Source organism: Neopelma chrysocephalum, unplaced genomic scaffold, assembly GCF_003984885.1.
Source record: "Neopelma chrysocephalum unplaced genomic scaffold, ASM398488v2 Primary Assembly neopelma1_188, whole genome shotgun sequence".
NCBI classification, from domain to species: domain Eukaryota; kingdom Metazoa; phylum Chordata; class Aves; order Passeriformes; family Pipridae; genus Neopelma; species Neopelma chrysocephalum.
The window spans coordinates 885,874-911,508 of NW_020897850.1; the positions used below are offsets into that span (position 1 = coordinate 885,874).

At 38.4% G+C, this 25,635-nt stretch overlaps 1 protein-coding gene across 1 annotated transcript in view; it reads right to left on the bottom strand.

Moving 5' to 3' along the window:
* The window catches only part of LOC113976907 (potassium voltage-gated channel subfamily KQT member 1-like), a 456,224-nt gene that overhangs the window by 186,400 nt on the left and 244,189 nt on the right, over nt 1-25,635 (bottom strand). Inside the window, exons 12-15 of the mRNA XM_027702550.1 lie at nt 20,785-20,860; nt 17,153-17,247; nt 16,118-16,158; nt 8,024-8,085 (exon numbers count right to left, since the gene is read on the bottom strand). Coding sequence (XP_027558351.1) covers nt 8,024-8,085; nt 16,118-16,158; nt 17,153-17,247; nt 20,785-20,860 — 274 coding nt within the window. The remainder of the gene's footprint in view (nt 1-8,023; nt 8,086-16,117; nt 16,159-17,152; nt 17,248-20,784; nt 20,861-25,635) is intronic.

The following is a 25,635-nucleotide window of genomic DNA, read 5'->3' on the forward strand; positions in this document are numbered from 1 at the left end:
GACTCAGCATCACAGTTCTTGCATGAAACGTAAATCCAACTGTTATTCTGGTAACCATTTGAATAACATAAATCTGGGTTTTTCCAGTGTACTTTCCTTGTTCAAGAGGAATTAGAGGTCAATATTGCATGGCATTCAAATAACATTAAAACTGCCCTATACATTACTGATCTGAAATGTGTGGTGGGTGAAATAATTACAGTAATTCTGAAGTAAGGAGTACTGGAGGAAAATCAATCTTTTTCCTCTAGGAAAATTTACCTGTGTTCTCTGTGAATTCTTCACTCTGCTGGAATGGCTTTCACTCAAAGCCAGAATGAAATATTAATTTCACACAAATGAATTAGAAACAAACCTGTCCAACTCAAATGCTCAGAAAATTAGAGTATTTCACCCCAATACTCATTTTCAGAAAGTTGCTGTGAAGTGTAAAAACTGGAGACACTTTCTTTCAGTACACAATTTAAAACACAGTTCTGTAGAATGTGACACTTGCTCTAAAAATGTTGCATCGGAAACATATTGTAATTTTCAGCTGGAGAAACATTCCAAAGAAAAATTCTCAACTTGTCTGTAGGGAGGGCAGCACTTGCAGTGTTCAACCACAGCCAACTAAGAACAGCTACAAAATCTAATTTTGAAAATAGCTTTCTAAATTTAATTGTTTAACATCTGCTACAATGGGAGGATTCAAAAACTGTCCAAATGACTTTTTTTTTTTCCATCAGAAAATGACAATTTTTAAAAAACTGCTCATTTGAAAAGACAGGTGTAATGAATTCATTAATTTTAATATTTTTTCTATGAATGGGATAGAAGGATTGTTGAAATATTCCATTTTCCACATTACTAAATAAAGGCATTTTGTTTTGAGGCCCAGAATCATTCAGAACTTTATGTTTATTCATAATAACCTATTAAAAGTTACAAAAACCAGAAGCAAAATACTTGCAGCTGATCTAATTTCTGTTACTCTTTGGACATTCAGGTCAAAGCTCTTCATGGGAGGATTTGACATTTTATATATAACAAAAAAAAAGGTCAAAATCTCCAAAATACTCTTAAAGTAAAAATACTTTTTTTCACCCAGCAAGAGTAAATAAATTACTTCATTGCATCATAAGCAACAGAACTACCAGAGCTTTGATTTCTGTACATTCATGGCTGGACTTTCTGGCACCTGAGAAGAGCCACGCTCACACTGTAGTCTTTTCTTCTGGGAGCAGGGGGATTAACAGAGTGTCTGTCCTCTACCCAGGCACTTATTTTCTCTAAAACTTACAGGAAATCAATGTCCCTAAGCTTAATTTTGGTTAAACCCACTTGTGATGCTGGGAAGGTTTTGGTGGAGAACATGAAGAGACGGACGGGCTCCCTCAAGCGCAGCCTTTTTGGTCAACACTGCTGTTTCCAGGACCTTTTCCCTGCAGGTTTAACAGCTGGGGTGCATCAATATGGATTAGATTTCCAACGTTTTAATAGACCACGAAAGACTCCCTTCCCAAAAGTTCTGTTATTTCCCAGCAGCCCTAAGTCACTTTGCTGTTTCTGCCTTCCTCGGTATTCGTGGTTAATCCGTGTGCCCTTCTCCAGGAGCGCTAGTGCAGAGTAGCACAAATTCTGCAAGGGACTGTTCTTTCTTGCTAAAGGTAAGGCTTGAACCCAGCTGATTTCAGGCTGGGAGCCCCTGCCTGCCCCAACTCCAGCGTGCTCCAGGGTGTCATGGGCAGCACCCGCTGGGTGAGTTTGCCCCCACCAGAGGAGCTTCAGCCAAGAGAGCAGAAACTCAACTAGATTGTACCAACTGCTTAATCAGAGCAATCCTTGAGTCTGCTATAAATGAGATCAAACTCTTCAAGCTGGATCCTAATCAGCAGTCAGTGCAAATCACTGGGGAGCAGACACTGCCATCTGCATGCTCATTTCTTGGGCTTTGGAATTATTTAACATTTGATTTATGGTGGTGAGTTGCATCCTGGCAAATGTTCACTCTATGAAATTCTCTGTTCCCTCACTCATTAAAAATCAGGGCCTGGTCCATGTGAAAGCTTCCTGCTGAGTTCACTACTTTTTGGATCCGGCCTCTGGGTCTCAAGACTGGCAGATAATATTCCATTTCTGTCCAATTTTCTTTCTCAAATTTAGAAGCTCAAGTGTTTTCCATCAACATTTTTATGTTTACTTTTGGGAGAATCTTCACAGTGGGTCAGGTTACTGTGATATAGAAAGGATGACCCACACTGACATATAAATTTTCCAAAGGATCTCAGCCTGAGGCAGACATCTGCCTCAGAGAATTTCAGCCCAGATGGCTGAAGCTTGGCAAAGATGTAAGGAACTGAAAATAGAGCTCTATAATGGAAAGTGGTGTAGAACCTCAGTAATAGGAGGGTGCTACCAAGTACCACATACTATAAAGCTCCACGACAGAAAACATAAGGGAAATATTGAGGAAGGATTCTTTCTGTTATACTTCAGAATATATGATCTGTCTCTTCTTTTACTTGAAAGGCTATCAGAGTTAGCTCCTTTTTTTTTCCTGATCCCCCTGAAATTACCATCACAACCAGGCAGCTCAAAACCAGCCTCTTGTTCTCATCTGTATTAAACAAGGTTTGTTTGAGAAGCATAAAACTGTCTCAGATAGTCAAAAGGAGTCAGGGCTGAGACAGTTCCTCTCTGCATTGAGAAGTCAACTAGCAAACTAGAAAAGCTGTGTGGCTGAGATCTAAGCAGTTAAATCATCATTACTTGGTTTTCAGATTAAAAGCCTGTCTTGATGTTTCAGTACAGGAACACATGGATGATTTCAGTTCTACACCACCCTAAATCCCCAGCATAACACAAAGATTCACTTAGTCATAATAGATGAAAACCACAATTTCACTCATATTAATTCTGAAATTTTTGAGTTCCCATTTTTGCTTTCACCTCTTCTCAGTCAATTCACTCCTGATGAGCAGGATGTGAAGACACGAGCTGGAAACTTGTTTAAAACCATGTAAGAAATTTGCTACAATTTACACCTACATAAGTCCTGGGTAACTGCACTGGCATAAATGGAAACACAATTTGGCTTGAAGCATCAGGGCTTTTATTTTTTTTGTTTGGTTGTTTTGTTTTGTTTTAATTCGATAACAGATTGAAAATAAAAATCCAGTGACATGCTTATGGTGCAGAATCAATGTATTTATGCTGTACTGCTCCAGAGTAAATGAGATAAGGCTTTGACCTAAGTAGCTAAGAAAATCCACACAACACCCATTTGCAGAAAGCCTTCTGAAAAACTTTATATTATGGAATGACTCAATCTTCACAAATCTGGGGGCAAACAATGCACTAACTCCTTAGTGCCAAAACATGTTTTTGTTAACAAATGTGTTTATTTCAGACATATTTGTGAAATCTTATAGATGCAGCATGCTCATTTTACAACTGTCTCATCATGCACCAGTATTCATCTTTTGTTTGTTTGGGGTTTTTGTTTTGTTTATGGTTTGTTTGTTGTTTTTTAATGCATTTCAGTGATGCCCATCACCCCACCCAAAAACTGGGCATTTATAATGGAAATTCTGACCAGGCCTTCACTATGGTGGTGCTTGCAGGCACTGTCATGATACATAATTTACTGTTTAATGACTCCTGATGTAATCACAGCAGGAATGAGATTCGCTACCATCCATCCCTCCATTGTTACCCAGGAGGAACAAGATGGTAGGGAAACACCACTCTCCTCTGAGCCCATCTTTTTAGCTCCCACCTCTAAAATGAGTGTTTAAATTGGTAAAGAGAGAGTTTACCACCACAATCCAACCTCTGCATTTGTTTATGTTGGACGACACTTTTGTTCTGGCTCGCATTACTCAGATGGATAAAACTCAGAAGGGTTCTGCTTTACTGCCCTGCTTTCTCTTAGTGTTTTTGCATTTTTTAAATGCTACCAAATGGCTGCTTTTGGCTCACAGCATTGTCACATGTTGTCTATAAGTATGGAAATAGTTATGGTAATATGGACGTAAATCATAACTGCAAATACCACATAAAGAAGACTGCCATATAATTATAAAAATACCTAATAGATTTATTTTTCAAAGACAACACAGCTGTCCTTTCTAACCTTTCATTTGCAGATTCTTTTCTCTCCTGTTTTTATTTATAGGTTGCCGTGCAGTATGACATAGCACACCATGATTTTTGTTTCTAATTTTGAAAAGAAAAGGAAAAGAAAGAATACTCATTTCATCATAAAGAAGCATTAGTTTACAATTTTGAAAAGAAACTAACGCCAGCTCTAGAACATCGTCTTGGAACCAATCTCCCTCTTAATACATTTCAAAAGAATCTGTCAATGGCTACATACCACAATATAAAATTAAACCCTGCCATCAAACTAAAGAAGGGGTCGGCCAAGTGGCACACATCACATGTTGGGAAAGAAGCCTCATTCTTTCTCTAAACATTTCAGTGTTTTTGTGAAAAGAACCACACTAAGTTGTTATGTTGACCACAACAAAATAAGATTTTTATACCCTACTCGTGGAAAAACAGGTTGAAAAGTGTTACGGGTAAACTTACACTATGCAACATTCTATGTCACTGAAAGGAGTAAAGCCTTACTGATGTTGCCAAAAAGGGGTTTACATATTGCCTGAAAGCTGTCACCATGCATTTTACCCCTTTCTAGTCAGCTTTGCAATGCTTGAAGGCAAAGTAGATTTCAACTCTGCTTTATGCTGGACCCGCACGGTGCTTCATCCTACACAGACTTGTTCTACCTCTTCCCTGTTCCCTCAAAGTTACATAAGGAGCTGGATGGTCACAAAACAGAGGCTGCAGGCAATATTGCTCATGCCACACGAATGGAAGGCTGCTATCTTTGAATCTTGGCCTCAAAGCCTCCACCTATCACTAAGCAACCACTTCAGAGATCTGTGCCTATGCCTTTCTGCACAGCAAACCCCACATTTGAACTGAAATAATAGCAAGCCTCTCGAGGGGATGAAGTTCATCTTAACCATCAGAAATGTGCAACTTTCTCTCCCTCAATTTACAAAACGAGTAATTATCACTTTTTGCACAGCTCTGAATGGGTATAGCACATTCTGACTCCCTTTCAGAGAAACAACTGGAACAAATGAACTGCAAAATGCTGGTGGGAAGGATCAGCCTGGACCAGAGGTGTAGTATTTGCTTATTGATACAGCTTATTAAAGCAGATGAAATGCTCAAATCCACACTGCATTTTTATCAGTCTACACTAACTGGCCTTTGTCCAAAAATGTACCATTTTATCAGATGTGTCACTCTGTTGGGAGGCTGCCATGACTATACTGGGTGACTGAATGTTAAAATAATTTCTCCAGGGGGAAGAGGCTGATCCCAAAGGTTTTCTAGTTCCAAGGGGGAGATCATTTTTCACCACCAGCTGGAGCCTGATGTCAGACATGCCCTCGCTTCATTTATTCTCCTCAGAGGTTGAAACTCAGCTTGTCCTTCCTGGCTCCAATATTGTTTCACATTTGGGCACATAGCAGCTACTACACAGTGAACTATTAGAACAGGAGAGCCCATGAGACATGGGAAAATAGTTTAGGGGAAGCAGTTTGACAGCAGGGCGCAGTAGTTTCTATTGTCCCATTAGAATAGAGACAGGTAGGAAGCTTCAATTTGTATTCATTAAGTAAACATACACAGTTTAGCCTGATGTGCCAAAAAGATGCAAATACAGAAAAAAACCCAACAAAAAACAACCCAAACCCTATGCCACCAAAATCCCAAACAAACCAACACAAGAAATGTCTGCACTTTTTCTGCACCACGTCTATTTTCCTGGCAGGACTATGAGAATGAAGCCCTGTACCCCTGAAAGAAGGTTAATGTGTACTGAAAAAACAAATAACCTGGATTACCTTGGAGTCTGGCATTTTATTTTACATTTGTAGTTTGGTCTGAGAACAAAAAGGAAGCTGCAATGATTGAGTCATCTTGTGAAAACATCTCAACAGATTTTTATTCCTTTCTATGTATTTTTTGCAGAATAATAAGCAGAGAGAGAGAGAATTCACCAGTGTCCATACAATACTTAAAGAACTAAGTTGAACTCCTCAAACAAAATAGCAGCAGGGTCTTGCCCACACTAATGGTTTGAGCTTGCACTATATTTAGATCATGTTTAAATGAAGTTGAGGTGGCTAAACCACTGGGTTTTTTTTTTAATTTGCATGACTGCTGTTCTGAAAATATTGCTGTGAATCCACGCTACAGACTTGTTACCACAAGCTTTCAATAGATATTTAACATGAGAAGGTGAAACCATGTGGCTTCACCATCTCTAAACATTTACATCAAGGCAGTATTGATGAAAATGAGAACTCTTTGATTCAGCTAGAGTTCAGTTTTCTGGCAGGTTTAAGCTGTAAAAGCAGAACACGAGCAGGTCTATGCAACAGGGATCACTCACTGCAGCACTTATGGCATACACCAGTATCTCCTGTAACATTCCTCTTCTTATACCAAGATCCCTCTGAAGCTCTCCAAGTAAGGCTTTGAAATAAAATTTACCAAATCCACAGCACATTGTGCTAAAGCTGGACCAGCTCCAGACACACTAAAAACTTTCTCACCTCTCTTCTTCATAAATATGGAGCAGTCAGGAGACCATGAAAAACTGCTTCCAGAGGTATTTACAATACTAGCAGTATTTCTCACTCAAAGCACTCTAACTGATATCACAGATACTTTTATTGCTAAATTTTCAAATCTGTGTTGTGCGTTTCTCTACATATGCACATTCAAGAGATCTGAACAAACTAGTGGTGTGAATTTACAGAATATACAGAGGCTAGAGAGCAATTTATCTCTTTTGAAGTGAATTAAGGCAATCTGAATGAAAGCCATTTTCACTTTAAACGACTGTGTCCACACAAGGGACCAATCCACTTCAAAAGTTAACTCAGATGACTTGTCCTTATCTGTGAAGCTGATTCTCTGGCACTGTCCAAGAAGGCAAAAAAATCAAAGAAAATCTGTTCTTTGACATGCAGTGTTACATATTTCCAATGTTGTCCTAGCAAAGATCATTAGAAATTAGGCAAGGGACCGTATTAGTTTAATTTCAATTTCTGCTTTTTGGCAAGATGCACAGTTCTTAAGAATTATGAGAATTTTCCTTCCTCTTTCCTTCTCGCCTCACTTCCCCAGAAAGAAGTGAAAGGAAAATTTGCATGAGAAATTTGAGTGAGACCAGGATACAAACAAGCAGTGGAGAGGGTAAATTCAAATGGACTTTTGTCTCAGCTGCTACATCATATCACACACCAAAGCTACTGTGTTGCTACTGTCCACAGAAGTCACCCTGTTCTAGGGGTAGGTAAGAGAGCTGACCAACACACTATTAGAGAAATAGAGCCTTAATTTTAAGCAAACTTCTTTTTTTGTTATCACTTGAGTAGAAAAAGCTCTTGAGGAAGTTTATATTAGGTCTAAAACAATAGAGCCTCGCTGAGCTTTGGCCTCCAGGAATACTTCTAAGTAACTCTAATTAATAAGAAATATGAACATATTCTTGGAGAGAAGACAGTGAGGGGAGGGGCAGAATTGATGCAAACATAATTGCACAGGGGAAAAAACGCAGTAAACATTAAAGAATCTCAAGATCCTTAACTGAGATATCAACTGTTGCTATTCACAAAGACTCCTGATATTGGCCTTTCTGCTTAACTCACTAATACCTGCCTGACAAATACCTTGTTAGTTCACAGTACTTATATACAAAATGTGTGATTTGGCTTCAATATGAAAACAGTTCCTTTTATGCTCAAGAACCAAAGCTGCATGGCAGGTAAATGGTTAATGCTGAACAACATGCACATGATACTTCATCGACTCCCTTACAAAAATTATATTATTCTTTATTATGGTGCCCTGTAATTCTAAAGTAAATCATGCCAAGATACTATCTTGCACGTCTGTAGATCAGATATCATGACTCAGGAAAAAAAAAAGCAAGCTTTCATGCACTTACCTTATCCTCTAGCCGGATCAGTCTGGCTCCTATGCTATAGTATCCTTTGTCTACCCCTTTTTCTAAATAAAGAAGAATAAAAATGGGACATCCATTAGGTGGAGAATAAATTCAGACTAAGAATTACATCTATGATATTTAAAGCAAAAAAAAAAAGCTGGTTAATAGTGGGGTAGCATAAAAAACATGAACACAACAAGAAAGAATTTTTGATGGCGAATGGAAGTGAAAGACAGTGGCCGGAGAGAAGGGAGTTAGTTTGTCTAACTGGCAAGATTAGGTTAGTCTAAAGGGCAACTTGGACATTGGTAGAGGTAGTCTGTGATCATGAATGATTAGAGATGGTGTCTAATTGCATGTAGTTAGATGGAATAGGCCTAGTACTGGGCACACCTTCTGTTTTGGATATCATTGACATGAGCGAGGTACACTCGCTGTACATAAAGAAACCAGAATAGTTTTCTACTGAGGTTGCAGCTGTAGAAGACAGCACTATCCAGGGGTTCTATCTGTCTATCTATCTATCTATCTATCTATCTATCTATCTATCTATCTATCTATCTATCTATCTCCTCTCTGCAAATGAGTGACACCAGGAAAAGCCCTTGCATCCCCGACCTCATTTTCCCTCCTGCTCTTTATGAGACCTGGTTATTAAAGCCAAGTTGTGCATTTTGTTTCAGTCCCGTGCTGCAAATGGTGGGATTGGGAGCCAAGATTGAAAACTGTGTAAAGTGGGGTCTATCCTTTCTGTTCTCATGGCCTATTGCAAAGGAATGCCATAGTTTGGGGGTGTTATTTCACAAGGAATGAAACACAAACCCACATATATTCTGAGCTGGGAGAAAATATTCACAAGAAAAGACCCATGCCCCAATACTAAAGTAACTTAGCCTATGTCAGTGGAATTTGGATACATTTTTCTCTACTAAACTATACTTCCAATAACTGCTAGGAGTAATCAATAGTTTCATAAGTTACTTCATTTTTATGAGTCATTGTACTCTATGCACCCCAACCTTAGGGGAAACCTTTAGCAAAAAGCAATGCTGGCAAGAGTACTCTTTGTGCTTTCCTTCTCCTCTGCAGACCACCTAAAATATTTAAAAGGTCATGGATCCTCGGCAGCTCTGCTCAGGATTAGAAAAGAGAAGTGTTTCATCAGGAACAACCACAATAAGGAGAGAAAATTCAAAGATTTTTCAAGGACACTGTGTGGGGACAGACAATAAATGACACAGGGTGGCTTATACATGTATGCTATTCATCATTCACAACCTCAGAAACCTCTTAAAATATAAGTGGCTGAGGCTCAAGTTTATCTGTATTCATCTCTGCCTAAAATGAAATAACTGACTCTGCAGTCTACTTTCTAGTTAGTAAATCTGTAGACAAATCTTCCAAAGTACATATCAGAAAAAAACATGCCTTCAAGGATTTCTAAATTGGGATGTGATTTGAACAGCAGTGGGTAGGTAGTGTTTTTGTTAGGGTCTAAACCCAAAAAGTCCCCCAAACATGAAGAAATATTTCAAAAAGCATGGTGGTTTTTTTACAATAATAAAATAAACTAATAATTTCCTCACCAGCTCTAATTACATCCATCGGACAATCCCTAAGACATCACAAAACCAAGCAAACCAAGCTAATAATGTTTCCTAATTTAGTTATTCTCAAATGTTGTGTGGAACAGAAAATAGGAAGCAGACAAGCAGTTAGAAGCTGTTTTGTGGCATGTGGCACTCCCATCAGATGAAGTGAAAAGAATGATACACATGCACGTAGCTGTGTCTCGTCCACCCCTTTATTGGCATGCAGACTGGATAAGTCACAAAATGCTGTGGTCTTTCCCAATTTCTTATTAGCCTCCATATAAAACAGCATTCAGCTCTAATTTACAAGCATTTTCTTCTAATAAAGACCATCCTTTAAAGTAAGTGTGGTGTGTGCACAATGTGCTCGACGTTGTTGTAGGAAGGGTGAGCAGAAGTTCAGACAATGTTGCTCCAGTACATTTGATTTCTATCTCATGTTTGTGTTTTCTCTCTTGAGTCTTTTCAAGATATATAATTTTCAAGATATATAATTTTAGACTTCCCATATTAGATTATTTGCTTTTACACAGTTGAAAAAATTGCAGGGCTAACTATAAATCTGAAATGTCCCAATTTCTACAGTCTTTACTTCCTTTTAGTATTGACTTTTTTCTGTTCTTCTTGTTGGGCTTCAGAAAACAGATAGACCAGCTAAGCAATCCAGTAACACATATGGGAAAGGCACAAAACCAAAGAGGACATTTGCATGATCTTAATGGAAGGAAGCACAATTATTTACAACTGGAATACATGGACAAGTTTTAGCTCAGAAATAAAAAAGAAATATCTTCAAACAATCTTGTGTAACATGGTTGGTATGATACTAACCCATCATTTTATAGACTTAGTTTTGAATCAGAGAAAACACAGGTATATAAGCACTAGGCTTTATACTTCAGGAGACTGAATACTTGTTGGGTCATCTAGTCCATTTCTCATCTTTATTAATGTAGAAATTGCTTCCCTGAAAGCGTTTGCCTTCCTGAATACACAAACTACTTTCAAAACAACACAAACCTGTATTCATTTTCTAATATTTTCATAAATCTGGCCCATCTCTTTTCCTAGTGAAGAACAAGAGAAGCCTCTTGTGAAAAAAAAAGAAGAAAAAGTTAAAAATTTTAGGTATGCTCCACGCCAGTTCAGCAGGTGGGGACTCTTTCCCCAAATGGAAGTATGTGATATAAATAACATATAATGATATGAGTAGGAGGAAGAAAGCAAATAAAATGAGTGATTGCATCATATTCTTAATTTTTCACACAATTAGTGTCCTCCATCTCACCAGACTATACAATAACTAACTAACTAACTAACTAACTAAACTTTAAATAAAACAATTTTTTTTCCTTTGGTTAGAAAAAATAATTACAGGGAGCATTAGGACAGTGAATGAATTGCAGACAGATGGTCTGAAAATTATTAAAGCTGGAAATGACTGCTTGGACAGAATAAGAGTCCTTCCTTAATTTTTACTTTCATGGTGTACACTGATAGAAGGGAGCGATCTGAAAAATATTACAATTTATTTGAAAACAGTTGATTTCTTTTAAGCAGAAAATGAGGAATATGAGCACTGTGACACCAAGGATATTCCAGACTGCTAAAGAAACGTCAAAACCTTGTAAATTCTATCTTAGAAAGCAGAACAGCCCAAGAGACACCATGACTTCTTTTGGCTAACAATGCAAATACAGCTTTCTGGATCTGTGTTTGTTCCAGTTCTGCAAAAGCTCCACATAGGGATAACTGTGATGAGCTTATGGCAAGTTCCAGATTCTTAGGTTTGTAAACTGAGAGTGCTTCTAAAAACAGAACTCAGGATCGTTCTTTTAAGCCACAGATCCATAAAAGAGCAAATAACAGAGTTGCCTTAGGCATCATGACTTTTGGTTTGAGTCTCTTTTCTTGTCAGCCACAGCCTTTTAGAACTGATCAGTAGGAGAAATTAAAAAAAAGGTAAGACACAGTCCTGGATCAGGCACTTGTGTTTTCCTTTGGACAGCCTAAAAAGTAAACTACCGAACACAGAAACTACTGCAACACAGAAACTTTGCCATAAAGTTAACTGTTCCATGATGAAGGTTAAACAGTATACACTGGGAGTAGAAATTTCTAGCTTTTTCAAGTAGCAAAAATGTAGCTGCAGTGAGTACTTTGCCTGGTTAAAGACATGCAATCACCTCTCAACAAATAAGACAGCCCTTAACAAAAAGGTCTGTCTGTCTGTCTACCTGCTCCAGCCTCTGAGATGACACAATTTGCTCAAGTGACTCACAAGGAACAATAAAACCAACTTATTAGAGGCAAGCTTTGCTCACTGCATTTGCTAAAGTACTATATCACACTTCTGCCCTTCCTCCTGAAGATGCTGATGGCAGGATTTAGACACACTATCATTACACTACGTATAAAACAATTAATACACCAATTTAAAAATGAAATGCAAGTTTCTTTATTAAGTCTTCATTAAGAATGCAGTTCAAGACTGTTCAGAGGACCTAAATGTGCAGTAAATTAGCTTCAAATTCCAAATCCTCAGAACAGGATATAAGTGATATTTCTACTGGCTCTTTGTATTAAGGTAGATCAACTCCAGCAACTAAATGAACTTTCAGAAACAAGATTGTGAACACCTGACAGCTACAGCAAATATCCTATGTGGTTTCTGGTTTTGACCAAGTTCCCACTGATTTTGTCTCCAGGAGGAGTGGAATAAATCAGTTCTTGCAGAAATATGAGTATCTCTTTTTTCAAATATTAATTGACTCAAAAAGATAAAAATTAAACCAAGCATATTTGTTATGTTTTAAAAGATACTATGACTCAATTTCTTATTATCAGATGGGAAGGAAAAACTATCAGAAAGCTTAGGTGGCATTTCATGGAAAAAAAAGCAAACAATGGAACTGTCAAAATTTTACAAGGAAGCCCTTTCCTCCAGGGATTCCCACCCGTGTTATGCAGACCCAAGAGGTTCAGATGAACTGCAGATAAATATCAGCTTTTTGTGTACTTTTCTGAATCCAAACACTGGACCTTTTGTTTTACCTTGGCATTATTCTTCACCTTTGCCCCTGAAAAGCTATAGTAAGTCTCAAAAATTGCAATCAGAAGCAGTTAACTCCATCATGTGTAGTGAAGGTCAAGTATTATACTCTTTTTATTTGTATCATAATATAAGTGTCTACTTTGTTAATTCAATAATTTTATTAATATGTGCTTTGCCTCTATCTCAACACTTTTGAACTATTAACGTGTATATTATTACATGACTGTGAGTCATCTTACAAAATTGTGTCACCTGGGAACACTGGGACAGGCTTTCCATGAAAATAAGACACAGTCTTCTGGGTATACTCATAACAGTGGGATTCAGATCTTTGGAAAATTTTTCCATTATCTTAATGTTTTTAAATCCACTCCCGATAGTAGGAGTTTCAAAGAAAACTAGTAGGTACCAGGAGCAAAACAAGCAAAAAGGTAGAATTTCTCACCATAGGTGTATATAAAACTTGAATCATGACAGTGGTTTTTACAAAATATCTCAGATGTTAAACATTTATAGGGGTCTCTAGGAAAGTGTGTTGAGAACACACTATTTTGTACCACTGTATGCACTGAAACCATGTCAGGAAGTCTCTGATCTGCAAATGGTTGAAAGCTTACAGGAAGCTTAGAGGCTTATGCATAGCCTTTTTTTACACATTTCCCAAAGAACCTTGCTTTTGGCTCCATCAGAGTCAGGACTGGTCTGACCCAGCATGGCTTTTATTCTGTTCTTGTATCCTTATCTTGTTTTAACACAGCCTTTAGTGCTTTTTATCTTTGAGAAACGAACTTGAAAAATAACAATAATTGCTTCCAGTGAATTCAGATTCTGGATCTTTTATGACATCATTCACTTTTGAAAGGTAATAATACTATAGACACACTGCAATTACTTTATATTATCAAAGTTGACAACAGGGTTTCAACAACAGCCTGATCCAAAACCCACTGAGGTCACTGGAATGACTCCCATTTACTTCAAGGGGCTTAGAATCAGACCTTAAGATTCTTTGAATGGGAGTATAATAAAACAGGGGGGGAAAAAAGAGCTCAAAAGGAAAATTCTTCTCATGTTTTTCTCCTTGGCAGTTTAATTTTGTTTGCATTGTCATTTCTCTTTTGCTTGCCATCAATACAAAAATAACACAGTCTGGCGGAAACACCCATAATTGTTACAAATGAGGTTTTTAGCAATGCCTGGAAAAGTGTAAGTATCATATTGAAAATACATTTTCAGTGTAGAATTAGCCATGAATTCTGGGGAAAACTCAAGGAAGAACTCCTTTGCCAGAGGAGAAGGGCAATGCAAGAGTCTGTTTTCACCCAAAACAGACAAATACTGTAACCACTCATCACTGTTCATCCCTTGGATAATACTGGCAGTAAGGGCAGGTTGGATAATGCTGGGAGTAATTGTAAACTAACTCCAGATTTAGTTCTGCAGACCATTTATCTGGAACCACTTATCTTATTTTTGGATTTGTGGAGGCTCTAGATAAAATAACTACTGTATCAATTAACTTTTGGTTTTGGTCTTGCAAACCCATAACTGAGCTTAACAGCTTTTGCATCCCTTACAACCATTTTACCTTTCCCAGCCAGTATTTATTCAGCCCATTTAAGGCATGCTGTGGAGGCAGACATCATTCTTAGCAGGGCCACCATGCTCGTGCATCTAAGAGAGCTGTCTCAAAGGAGCTATTCAACAGCAATGCTGCAAGAAGAGACTTAACAAGGGAAAGCAGTTGTATGAACACGGATGCCATAATCTCCTCCAGAGCACAGATTATGGCTTTCCCAAATAACTTGGAAGTCTTGTGATACTCCCCATCATGAATTCTGAAGGTGAGCCTAGCTCAACATTTTTCACACAGTAAATCAAAGGGAGAGTTTTCAATAAAAAATGATAATGAACCATAAAAAATGTGTGACAGATTTTGACTTTAATCCTCTGGGGCTGTATTTACAGGCTGTCTCTGCAGGAAGCTGCTGTGTAACTTCAGGCCTCCAGGTGGATCACCCATGAATCAATCCATGGACACAACCCCATGGCTCTTCCTCGGTACTTTAGACTCTTTTCAACACTTGAACACTTGTTTAAATCCACAGACCTACCTAAGGCCCTCCTGGTGGTTACCACGACCATTTTGACTCAAGATTTGGTGACAGTAAATTTCCTGAACATCTTCAGCTTCTTAAATCTCTCAGAACATTATTTCACAATTAGCTTCTTTGCAGCCAACACTTCTAATTATTCCTCTCCTCTGAAACAAGACACTGTTTCATAAAAAATTAGTCTTTTTGAGCACAAATTGCAGTTCTAATTTGGTAATGCTACCTTTGAAATCAAATAATACATTCTTGGAGGTAAGGGAAGTTTTTCCATAAGTTTAGCTTGCAAATTGTGGAATGAATTCCCAAGTATAAATATTTATAGAAGTATTCAAGCTGACAGATTATTTTCCTGTGGTCCAAAACCAGCACAGCTACAGGGAAAGAAGATCATACTACTGAGTCTTCTGCAGCAATCAGATGTTGAAAAGGTCTTTTGAGAGATATTCCTTGTTCTGGTAATATTAACCACTGATAATAAGTAATTTTTTAAAGACTCTGAAATAACTTTGCCACCCTCAATTACACTTATGGCTGTGAGTGCTGAAAGTCACTTGGGGATATGGGGCTTCAGTTCCTAAGCCACTTTTGAGCTTGTAGGGACAGAGAAGGAGACAGGGCCCCTGAAATTTGAAGTCAACTTCTTTTGGAAAAAAAATAAACACTTCTTTCAGTTTTCCCCATCAAGCACTCAGGTTTCTGATCTCCACGATTCCCACCACAAGATTTTCCCAGAATATCACTGCTGTGCACAGCTATTACATTCAGCTGCATTTGCTTACAATTAATTAGCAAACCAGGCCTTTCTTTTTCTTAGACATGCCAAACTGTTCACCAACATGACCATGTATGAGATTTTTTTTAATTGGTTTCCCTGTGCCTGACCTTGCATTTTTAATGATGAATTTCATACCACTTCTATCACTCTAGCTTTCAAATTTACCCCAGTTCTTCCTGAGTGAGACTCATGATCTCCCTTTGAGTTTTCCACAACTGAAATCCATAGATCATTCAAAAAGGAAAAAAACCTTTTTAAGTGGAATCAATATATATTCTAATCCCAGCATGAAAGATTTAGAAAGAATATTTTTGTGGAAGAATTTCCTGTGATATATTTCCAACTCATCGTGCACTGATACACATTCTAACATTTATTCTTACTTTCCCTTTGCTCCACTACCACCTAAATGCAACATACTTATCTTTACATAGGCATTCCAAAGCTTATTAGCAGAATTACATTAATGCATAATTAGCTGGATTATAAATCTGTAGCCAATGGTATTTTCACAAAGTTATGAAGCTAATGATTTTACATAAAATGCAGTCACTATACCTGGGAGAAAAAGACCTGGCTTTCCCAAGGATTGGTCCAACCTGAAAAGCAAACAGAGAATTACCAGCAGTGCAATTACCAAGCAACTTAAACTCTGTTCCTAGAAAAAGCATGGGAGCATAATTTACATGAGAATTTACAGTAGCTTCAAACCTAAACCAAAACAAGTAAAAACATGAGACTAGCATGACTTTCTGTATATACAGTCAGCAGTTTAGTTCTTTAGAGGTTTTTCTCCAAAATCAAACCATATTATTATTGTTATTTTCTTGAGTACTAATATTTCTTAGACTTTCAAGTTGTAACTAAAACATAGTTCTCCTGTGTCTTATATAATCTAATAACAAAGACTATACAAACAGAACAGCTTCTTAATAACATTTGCAACCATTCCTTGAATCTCATACAGGCAGATTTAATATCTATATATGTTGACACAGTAGATTCCATTCAACAGGATTTTTTTTTCGTTTCATTTAATTTAAGGGTCAGAGAAGTTCATTCTGGTGTCCCAATCCACAGCGTTAATTTGTAAAGAGAAAAGCACTTTGTGCTGAAACAGAAGGGAGTAGTTTTGTGGCAAAATATTTCAGCTGCAAATCCGAAACTCAGAGAAAGCATTTACACAGAGGAATGTAGGAAGGGAAAAGTTCCAGATAGAGAGGGAAACACAAGTGAACCAGATTTCTCTCAGTTGTGGAGAACCAGAGAGTGGGAACAGAAAGACAAATCATTATTTGAAGAGTTTTCCTTTTCTAAGGAGTGGACAGAAAAACTTGCTTCATACTATAAACTTCACAGCATGCACCTTCGTCTCTTTTAATTCCACTTGGAGACAGAGGAGAGGAGAATAAAGGACAATTGTAAGCCTGGTCATAAAAAGGGTTAAAAATGACTCCAAGCTAAATCCTCCAGATATTGTGCTCCCTGTTGCGCTTGCAATTTCAGACAATTACTGTTCATTAAGTACACATCTCTCCTAAAGCCAGCTGGCACTAGAGAAATCAAATATTTCATGAGGTAGACAGGGACTACCTTCTTTGAAGTTCTTTTATCCGAACCATCATATTGAGGTGTCCTTGTGAGTACTGTTCGATCACGTCGCGTACGTCGTACGGTTTCCGAGCTTGCTGTGGAAAGAGTCAAGAGATTGAAAGGTAAGTATTGTTCAAACTTGATTTTTATTTCAGATGGGCCTTCATTCTATTTTTTTTTTAATCTTCCAGAGGTTATTTGCTTGCCATTTTGCAACAGTTGTTGCAATGAATAAAAAATATGTAGCTGTTTGTAGGAGTGCATATTTACTGTGGAGATGGAGCCAAATGATTCCCATTACTGTCAGTTAGAGTCATGTTTTCATGTTACTTCATACTGAGCAAAATATTAGACCTTCACAGTGTATTTGAAAAACACAAACCCAAGATATATAATTTATCTAAGACTATCATGTGCAGTATCTCTTGGCTCATTCCAAAACCATATGATAATCATAATGTCAGAGGACTGAACCACAGGAACAGGCCCAATTCATAACACTTGGACCCAGAATCAAATGTCTCTAGAGACTAAAGATGTCTGGTGACAGAAATATTGCTGTTTAAGGAACTGGGAGGACAGATGCTTTGCATAAGTCAGAAGACTGCTGCATGTGGATTTTGTTTGGGCTTCTTTGTCTTTCATGATACCTACGAGGTCAGAAAAAAAAAGTGCAATTCAAATAAAAAAGGACAGATAAAAAATGTGAGAGAGTGAAAAAACTGCCATCTGCCCAGCTTTATTCCCATTCTAATGAGAATCCAGATGCTTCTGCCAAGCTTTGGTTTCTCGCTGCAACTACTGTGGCAGAATTTTGAAATAAGTCTAGAGAATTTGCATGAAGTGATGTGATTATAAAAAGTGCAGCACGCTAAAATTTTAGCAAGTAAAATCAATGTGTGTGTGGTGGAATAAACACGAATTGTGTCTTTTTGAAAATTTCAGCATTTTGAGAGCCATACCAACCCCTATGGGAAATGTGGGGCAAGATGTCTTCCTTTTGGCTCTGACTCAAGAAAAGAAGAAAAAAAAACCAAACCAAAGGTAAACTGCAAATCTAGTAATTGGAAATTACTGAAAACAGCTCATTAGTCATCTTGTTGTCTGTTTCCACTCTGTCACAGCTTCAGCCAGAGCCATTAGCATGCACCACTGCACACATGCATTGAACACCTACAGTATGTGCTGGAGTCATGCTTGGAAGGCAGCCACAGGATCCTAGAAATTTCAAATGAAAGCATGGAACTGGAATGGAAACAAATCCCGTGAAATGAATGAAGAAGGAAAGGCCCTTCGTGACAAAATGCCTTCCTTGCACTCAGCACTTACCTGCATTATTGCTTTCAGAAGAGCTCGTGGCTCTGGTAGTGTGTGTGTGTACATTTGTCTGTGTTTGTGAGAGGAGATACTTTGTGGGGGAGGGAGGTTTCAGCTTTCAGTTTATCGCCCTTTTTTTTTTTTTTTTCCCCGCTTCCCCAGCTTCACATTTTGCAGACGCTGACACATCACTATTTCTGGCCAGAAAAGCAGCCTATTGTCTTCACCCCGAGAAACAGTGCCAGTATCACTCTTTAGATTGACTAGTGGAGGTGCTTTGAGAGCATTTTGGCTAAATTCTCCCTCCTTTCCTTTGGATACTCTCTATTTAAACACGATGCGTGGCGCAGAGCCTGGATGTGCTGGGGATTTTTCCCCTCCCCTCTCCCCCATGGGCTACTATGTGCATAATTAATCCTACTCATTTGCAATGAAATTTCTCCCCCAAAAGAAGTCCTCTATCTGTTATCCCTTTTACCAAATCATCAGCTCTGAATTGCACAGTTGCAAAATTGTACAGTGCAATTGTACACTGCAATCTGTCTGAGTCCTCTCTAAAGCTTTGTAAAAGTGTCCTTCCAGCTTTCACCATTTTTATCTCCTCTTTAGATCTGAGCATCTAATGTCCTGCCAAACTTTGGCCCAATCTCTTGTTATGGTTTTATTAGAAAATGCTTGTACAATACAACTTAAGCCAGGAGGCAACTGCCTTCCAGGGAAGTGTGGTAAATGCAGAACTTGAGCAACTCCTTTAACTTTCATTCTGCCCATAATCCCAAATCCTGGCCATTTGAGCTCAGTAGTCCACATTCAGTGTGCTTAGAGCTCCTAATGCAAAACTCTAAATAATATTACCCAGCTTTGAACTTCCAAAATCTAATCAGCATAGGGAGTCCTATAAACTGTTTTTCATGGCCCTAAGAAGGAAACAGAAGATCATTCCTTCGTCTTCTTTTTCCCTGTCACTAACACCAACTCACAGAATTGTCTCTGTAGACTGATCAAGTTCAGTTTGTGAAGTCTGGCAGGACCACTGTTGGCTGACAGCTCCAGAACATTAGGTCTCTGGTGGTTTGAAATATACTAATTTTTAACCTAACTTGTTTATAAACTGATTTAATTTTCGAGAAATGGTGTCTTTAATTTTTTTTTTTTTTTAATTTCCCATAATGTTTATCTCTCTGGTATATTTACAATATAATCCTATTCTCCTGTTTTTTCTGAGTTAAATAAACTGACTTCCCCTAACCTTCTTTCAAAAGGTAGGGTCATCTGAAGATACATGTCTGCATGAGCTTGGGAAATGTATATGCTATTCTGTCTGCCATAATTCAGAGTCTTCTGAGTGCTGTGAGCTTATCTCAGACTTCTATCCCTTGCAATTAAGTGCTCAGCTCTAATCAAACTTCCCTGAAAGGTAGGTTCTTGATTTATGTTTTTAAAACCTCTTCAAAAGGATTATGGAAGTTCATTAACTTGCAGTGGATCCTCTCAGACAAAAAAAAGCAAGAATCTTAAATGGAAACAACAGGGGCTTTGAAAATCAGTCCAGAAGTTAATTTTTAATTTCCATGGCATTTCCAGCACACGGGTGATGAGAACTATGACATCAGAATCCCAGTCCAAAAAAGTTTTATCATAATAAGCCTCAGTAAACAGGCAAAATATAACATTATTTCCAATGCAGTACATTTAGTCTGAGAACTTTGTAACCTGAATGAGAGAATTAACTTAACCCTCCATAAAGATGGCAAACTTCCAGAGGGCCAGTGTTCCACAGTTTTACAAAATATGGCCTGTGATGTCCTTTTCTGGGAAACCAATTTGGAAATGTGGGTCACAAATGTGAAAGCAACTTTACACAGCACAGTACTCATCAGTGAGGCCTATTGATCTGTCAGCCATCCACAGCACACAACTGAGCATCCTCTAACCAGTCATTGTGATGGGTGTGGACAGTAACAGTGCTCTTGCAGACACTCCAGCAGTGTTTTCCTCAGTTCTTCCAGTAGAAGGGTAAGTATTGGTCAGTGTAATAAAACGAATAGAACCCCAAGAAAGAAATGCAGCAAGAAAAGAGAAGTGAAAAATAACCACGCAGGGTTTTGTATCATACTATACCCATGGATAGTTGACAGTTTTGCCCACACCATGAAAAAATCCACATAAGGTAAGTATGAGGCCAAGAACCTAAAGAATGCCTTTGACTTATTAGTACTGCATGCCCAAAGACTTTGAGAGCACTCTGAGAGCACTTTCAACGTCATATACTTAAGCTTACAGCAATTGCACTTATGATTAATCATGCTGCTTACCTGAAATTTTCTTCTGGCTACAAAATACTGCATTCTCCTGATGACTTTTACAGCTGTTCGATGTGCTTCAGTTAACCTGCCAAGAAAGACAAACACAGACATACATCAGTTGGTGGGGGGGGGAGGAAGTAGGAAAAATGTCTTAATGGAAGATGTTGACTCTAAGCACCAAAATCTACAAATATGTTTCATGTCTACAATGCAAAGCTGTAGCACGGCACAATGTGTGTGCATATATACTTTGTTCTGCTGCTTTGCCTTCTTGTGTGTTGTGGTTCTAAGTGTTAAGAACTGATAAGTGAGACAATGAAAGCAGGTGTACAAAGATAATACATGTGGAAGGGATTAGACAGGATTACTGTCAGTGAGTACAACTGGCATCAGTTTGAAGAATGTGAAATGTATTTAGAACCATGACTGCATTCCTCATTTTGCATTTAGTGTTTGCCCATGAGCTCTATTGCACAGAAATCAAGTCCTTTAAAAAGGACTTCGAACTCTCCAGGAAGGAAAGAAAAATTGAAGTGTCACATCTTAAAAAAAAAAAATAAAATGAACACAACACACTCTCTTGGCACATGTGTGTGTGTCTGTGCATGTGGCTGTCTCTGCTGGTATTCAAACACAGAACTGGACATAATATCACTTAGCTGTATCACTTCACCCAGAGGATACTGCACTTGCAGAACAATAATTGAGACACTTGGCTGGCAATTAATTACCACAACCTCTTATTTAGGGTGAATTTTGGAAGGGTAGAGAGGAAGCAGGAACGTGGTAATTGCAAGCAGAAGTATTTTCTTAAAGTACTGATTCCTTCCCCGTGGACTTTTTTATTCATGCAAAGTAAGTAAACTAAAGAAAAAATTTTCTTTCCAAGGATGCTGGATTTTTAGGAAATCTAGTGTCTATATGAACATCATCTTTGACATGTGATGATAACCCAAGGAAAGCTATCCAGCAAATTTCTTGAGTCTCCTGAAAGCACAATCTGCTGCCTCTTCCTAGTGTATCTGGCTGGGGAAAAGGAAGTATTAGCTAGGCCACCTACTTGGGTGCCACAGTTTAGAGATAAAGTTTTTAAGAAGCAGAAAGATCACAGTGTATTATTTCAAAGTGAAGCAAATAAAAGCTAAACAAGCAGGGATTGTATTTAAGAATTGGCATAGTTTTTCATTTTATAATTATTCTTCGGTAAAATTATTGCATCTGACTGGGTGAGATACCAGAGCCCCAGGGATGGTTTTTTAAATAAGCTTTCAGGGGCTTTTTCTGGCTCTTTCTATGTCAACCCCAGATTAATATTGGATACATGCACAAATAGGTGTGAAACTCAGGTGTCTGTACTACATATATCCTCACATTTCATTTATCTGTGTATATTCATGCACATACACATATAAATACACTCACACATGCAAACACACAGAAGACAGTGCAGGGTGAGCACAACTAAAGAACTGCCTTTGTTGTATATCATCAACAGCATTGCAAAGAACAAATCTTTGCATTCGTGTAAACCTATCAAAGGGATTGGAGTTTACCCTACAAGACCTTTATTATGGTGAAAAAAAGGTCTCAGCTTGGCATTCAGGGCCCCAGCTGAGCTCCTGTGGCCAGTGACTAAAATGGAGATGACATTTTACTTGCAAATGGCACGTCCTTAATATCAGAGAAATCTTTGTCAGCCCCTACAATTATTATTTTTTTTTTCTTAATAACCAGAAAAGAATCACAACTTAAGGTTTGGGGTTTAGCCTACCTCCCCGTGTACGAGTTAAGATAAAAGCTTAAAATTATCCCCTAGCAATAAATCATTTCTTTATAAATTATGTGAAACTTCATATTTATACTTGAGAGGTTTTTTTATTAGACTTATCCATATGAGGTGGTTCATGCACTGTTTAAACAGACTTAAATAGACAAGCTTAAAGAAGCCAGAGATAGAAACAAACCAAGGCAGTTATTTCCTCCTAATTACCCCTCTTCAGCAGAAATCAGGGCTATGGAACTTTTTCCACGGTGTTATCAAATTTAAGTGTTCAAAACCATGAGACTAACTCTTGGAACTTGAGGCACAATTGAAAAGGCCGCATTTTTAGAGAGAAAAATTATTTATTTGTAAAATACAGATAAGGTCACCCAACTATAATTCAAAAGCACTTGATATTGGCGTGTTCCAAGTGGCAAAATTCACACCAATATCAGTGGGAGCAAATTCTGAAAAAGAAGTGACTGTTGAGATTTGATGGTCACTAGTATTATGCTGAGAGACAGAAATACCTGAAATCTGGCTTTAATGGGAAAATAGCATGAAAAGGTGCAAATCCATAGACTGAGATACGTGGCTGTGTTATCTTAATTGCCTGAATAAATCCGTAAGGAGCATAGCAGCTCTAGGTGACAGGGAGGAGCCTTAGATGAGGTAAGCACCCTGCTCTGTATAGCAAGCAGAACTATCCTCCTTACAGGGGGTTGGGGCAGCATAGCTGATCCTAAACATTTTTTGAGATTTTCACAGGTTTCCTATCACTGATGTCCATAGTGGACAGTTACAGCTATAGGTTGCATTATCCCTGTATTTAGCCAAATGCATTTACCCTGCTAAAAACCTTTTATTTTATCCCAAAACACTGGATTAGGCAAAACCCTTTCACCCCTAAGGGTGTCAGTCTGTTACATGCCAGAAGCACAAAAGTGGAGAGAACAAAAGGGGCAGAGATGCTTTAGGTCATGCTTTAGCAATGCTCATTAGGATCAAGACACCACTTGTGAATCTCCCAGACATTTTGAGACGTGCAACTCATGAAACCACAACACGAGGGGGTGAGCCCCATACTTGCACACTCTTTCCATGTGGCATTTTCTACTAACACAAGACAGAAAGGGGCAGATCTTTACGGGTATAATGTTTCCTAACTCCCACGGGGGTGAAGATTTAACTACTTTCACAGCTCTAGCTCCCCCACGAAGTCAGTAGGGGCCCGAGCACTTGCACTAAGTAGGAATATGGGCGGGTGGGTGCCCACACCTCAGTCCCTACGGAGCAGCCCAGCTCTCCTGCTGCTGTGCACCAGAGGGCAGTGGCACACACACACTAGGACATGCTTTCCAGTACATTAAAAATTATTTAAATTGTTTGAAAAAAGCTTTACTCACAAAACCCAGGCATAAACTCTACACCTTGTAAAGATGGGGTCCGTGCTGAGGTGGGGTGTCACTGTTGAGTGGTAACTGTTGGGTGGGTTGTTTTTTCTGTATGTTTTGCTCAAAAGAGTATAATTAGAGTTTTATTGACAGACAATGGCATGCTTTCCCATCTTTTAACCTCAACAACAGGTAAGAAGGTTTTGTCAAAACCTTCCCCTGAAACACTTCGTAAAGGACAACAAAATTACCTTTGAACAGAAGTGATCTGGGTTTGGGAAAGTTATGAGCACATAAAAAAATTAATAATGGAAGCTTGTAACATCTGTAACTATAATGGATACCAGGAAATCTGTATTAAAATAATATATACTTGGATTCATAAATGATACTGACATCATCCATAACTATGTCTTCAAGTAGGACCCCAGCCTTGGATCTGTTTGCAAAGCAGCACGTGTTCCTTACCTCTGATTTCCTAGCAGTATGTCCCATTTTAAAAGCAGTCGAACGTATCCTTATTTAAAATGAGTTATTCCTAGTTTGGCTTATGGGCTCCTGGGCTGTCACATCATTGTGGCAGAGCAGGAGGAAAGAGGAGCAGGTGGTGGTCCTGGGACACTGATGTTAACACGCAGTCCCCACCCTGATGGGATGCTGAGAAACACTCTGGCAACTATTCTAGAGGGAGAGGGAGAAAGGGACCCCTCTTTGCTTGCTGACTCAGCCTTCCCCTCTGCAGGTTTTGGGTATGCCTGTGCGGATGAAGAGGCTGGAGGGACAGCTGTATGCCAAGGTGGCACCGCAGCCCTGATTTGCTGCTCTGCTCAGGGTTCAGAGAGCACTGAAAGGCCTTACTTTTACCTAAAACACTTGAATGTATTTAAGACTCCTTTTCTTTTTTTTTAGCTGCAGAAAGGCAGTAGCTTAAGCCAAAGAAACCAAACATTTTTTTTCAGTTAAAAATAATTGAACCAGAGGAGGAAATAGAGATGATGAAATCCAAAGCAACTCTAGAAACTATCCACAGAAATGTTTGTTTGGTTTTTTTTTTTAATTTTATTTTTATATACCATTCTGTTTGTTAAAAGCTTGTGTTGGCCAGTTCAGATGTACTTGTTTTACTTCTTTTGTGTGACATCTGATAACTTCCAGCTTAATGTGCTTTGGAACAGTCAGGGAATATTTTAAGTGAAAAAGAGATACATAAACGGACCCTAAACCCAGGCAGAGTTACAGCTATTCCAGACCGTGCTGAGGCACAGCTCGAGTTTACAAACAAGCCTGTTATCAATGTGATGTACTTCTCAGTCCAGAAGCACTTTTTGATCATTAGAGTGGATTCAGTGCAGGGATAGGGGGATGGACTTTACTCAAGCTGTGCTGCAGGATGGCTGCAGATAGTGGGACGTGCATTCCAGACTGGTTCTCCTGACTTTTTTTCAGGTGTCGTGAACTAGAAGAGTTATTCAGTGTAACATAACTACTTTGATCATGAACTGGTGAAAATAAAACCCACTTCACTAAGGTCAATTATAGCTCTCTGTCCCAATTTGCAAAACTGGTTTGAGGACACACACTTGCAGTACTTGGATTACTGCTGAGCTTCATTCATTTGTTATGTTTTGATTGCTTAGCAGGAAAATATATATAAAGTCATACTAACTCTATTTTAATACTGATCACTGGATAATGTTATAACTC